This window comes from Cryphonectria parasitica (genome assembly GCF_011745365.1).
Source record: "Cryphonectria parasitica EP155 unplaced genomic scaffold M406scaffold_10, whole genome shotgun sequence".
In the NCBI taxonomy this organism is placed as follows: domain Eukaryota; kingdom Fungi; phylum Ascomycota; class Sordariomycetes; order Diaporthales; family Cryphonectriaceae; genus Cryphonectria; species Cryphonectria parasitica.
In genome coordinates, this window is record NW_024468918.1 from 48,896 (window position 1) to 51,711 (window position 2,816).

At 35.8% G+C, this 2,816-nt stretch overlaps 1 protein-coding gene across 1 annotated transcript; it reads left to right on the plus strand.

Annotated features, from left to right (window-relative positions):
- Positions 1-2,618: 2,618 nt before the first annotated feature.
- On the plus strand, positions 2,619-2,816 carry M406DRAFT_224910 (uncharacterized protein; the record flags this gene model as incomplete). Its single annotated transcript, XM_040915707.1, has 1 exon — positions 2,619-2,816. A coding segment is annotated over one exon (198 nt), but the record flags the coding sequence as incomplete, so codon positions are not given.

Consider the following 2,816-nt stretch of genomic DNA (forward strand, 5'->3'; position numbering starts at 1 on the left):
CAATGTAGCTAGATGTATTTAGATAGAGCATGCTGATCAGATTATTGCAAGGAATACAGATCTTATTAATTATGCTACTTTTCTCTGCAGAGTACTATTCATCAAAAGCATCCTACTCTATAATTTAATCATGAACTCATATTCAACATGATTAAACTTTCTGCTATAGCTTGTACAGATCTGAGCTATATCAGCTTCTGTATAGGATTGTTAATTAATGTGAGAAATGTTGGAAAAAGGAATTTGTTTCTTCGTAATATTGACTTGCAGGCTTAATGCATTATTTATCAGCCTATGATTAGAACTTATACTACTCCTCCTCTATCCATCCATCTCCTCTTCACAAGAGGTTTCAGGCATGATTCAGAGTTCAGATATGATATACAGCTTGTCATATAAGCATGATAGATAAAGGAAATAAAAGAGCTTAATAGGGAAAAAGAGTACATCTGTTCATAGAGTAAACTTGCTGCTCTTACTAATTCTTACAAACTATAATGCAAATAGCCCTGAGCTACTAGCCTGAACAGCTAAGTCTATACTTACTGCATCATTGAACCAGAACTAGGGCGCCATCGCCCTCGAAAGAAAAAGGAACAAACAGCTGCCAAAGCAATGAGCAAGAGCTCGTGCAACCCAAGCATGCCTGTGCAGATGAGAACAGCAAACTAAGGCCATACGGGCACAAGAACAGAGTGAAAAACCTGTCTTAGACCTGTCCAAAGGGTTCAAAATTGAAAGGAAGAGAAAGGATGCTTCATTGTTGCTTATAGCTAAAGAATTTGAAAAGTGGGTGGTATCCTTTATATGTATGAGGACCCTTGACCCACTGTACTCCATGTCTCACGGACTACCACCCTGGCCACCACAACACTATCCTTCGTATTATTCCTTATTTACTATGAATGAACAGTAAGGCAGAAAAGGCTAGCTGAGATATAGTTGAAAAAGCATAAATAGCTTACAATGCAGCTAATCTTCCTTTACAGCTGTGGCTGTTTACGATGAAAGCAGCCTACTGTATAATCAACTTTCTTCTATGCACAGCAAATGAGAACAACAAAGCATCTATTCAGTTGTTAGGAGAATGCTTAAATCTTGATAAGGAGGCGATTCCTGATGCTAGCTTCTTCAGAGTTATGAGCAGTGAAGTCTGAATTCATATGAAGAAGGCATATTGCTAGTTGAGCAACAAATACGCCAAAACAAGCATTAAGACTAAGCTTCTCTCCTGAGATATATCTTTAGAAAAGATTGTATAAGTATATAATGCTAAAGCTAACAAGATTTATTGAGCAGTAGCTATCAAGATACGAGAATGTAAAGATCCTTTTCTGAATAATCTAGAGATAGCGGAGATCAAGCATATAGCTGAATTCAGCAATACTTTCATCAAGAACAAGTTTACGAAAATCATAATAATTCTCAAGAAAGCTAATACCCTATCTACTCTTTAAGAGCTTATTATCCAACTAGATATATCTATTGAGAACTAAGAGATCTTAGACTCTCAAGATTATATTCCTGATGCAAGTTTAAATAAGATTCCAATCAAGATTCCAGAAGCTTTCTAATTGCTAAGCTTAGATTGTATCTCTGAGCTAGAAATATATATAAAGATGCAGGGCAGGGAAGGGTCTGAGGAAAGCTAGGAGAATAATCCTCAGTATGGCCTTATAAACAAGATAAAAGCTTAGAAAGAGCTTCTTGGAAATATAATGATAGAGAAATGAAATATAATAAGCTAAGAGGAGGAATCGGTGAAAGAATTATCTAGGATCTTCCTATCCATTGAAAGCCTTTCTTATGATAATATCTTCCAAAGCGTACAAGATGAAGATATTCTGGTTGAGGAGAAGCTTATATCAAGATTCTGTTAATCTCATTCAAATACTCCTCAGATCTCTATGAGGGAACAGCTAAAACGAGCAGCTAAAAGCAAGAACTGCATAAGCTTTCCAGACTTCTTGAAGAGCCTGAATGCTCTCGCTATCAATGCTACTGTTTCTTACAATAGTTATAAACTAATCCTCGAATCCATCAGCTTATTAGCACTCAAGATTCAGCACCTCGTTAATACCAAAACCTTTGATATACTTAAGAACTACAAATAAGCAATATAATCATCTAACTTTAATAAAGCTTGAAAGCTTGCATATAATAAGAGCATTGCCAAACTTGAGGAGAATTATATTTACAATTAGTCAAACTCTAACTCAGATGCAAACATCCTTTCTGCTAAGTAAGTGTTCGATCTCAAGAATAACTCTGAGAACCTCTTGGGAGATAAGAAGATTCCTTGTACAAAGCCTGTTATATGTAGCAATTATGAGATGAAGAGCTGAGCTATGAAGGATATATATTCAGCTATTGCATCTTCAATGAGCATTAAACTCTTTATAGCTTTTATTGCTATCAAAAGCTTAGCTTGAAAGAAGTTTGACTTCGTTGTTGCCTTCCTGAACTCTCTTATCTCTGAGAGCAATAGGATCTTTGTTAAACCTTCTTCTAGCTATGAATGCTGTAATAGCAAGATCTGGCTTATGGTTAAGGGAATGTACAGCATGCAACGATCCCTCCTATAGTGATTTGAGACTATTACACCTTTTCTCAAAGACCTTAGCTTCGAGCTTTTCAATAATAAGCTGTATATCTTCAGAAACGAGAAGACTGAAGTTCTTTTGATTCTCTACATTGATAACATGCTGATAGCTAGCTCTATATCCTCAGATATTAATAAGATTGCTGCTGCTATTAGCAAGCGATTTAATCTTAAGCATTTGGAAGATTCAGAAAAGTTTCTGAGCTTTAATATT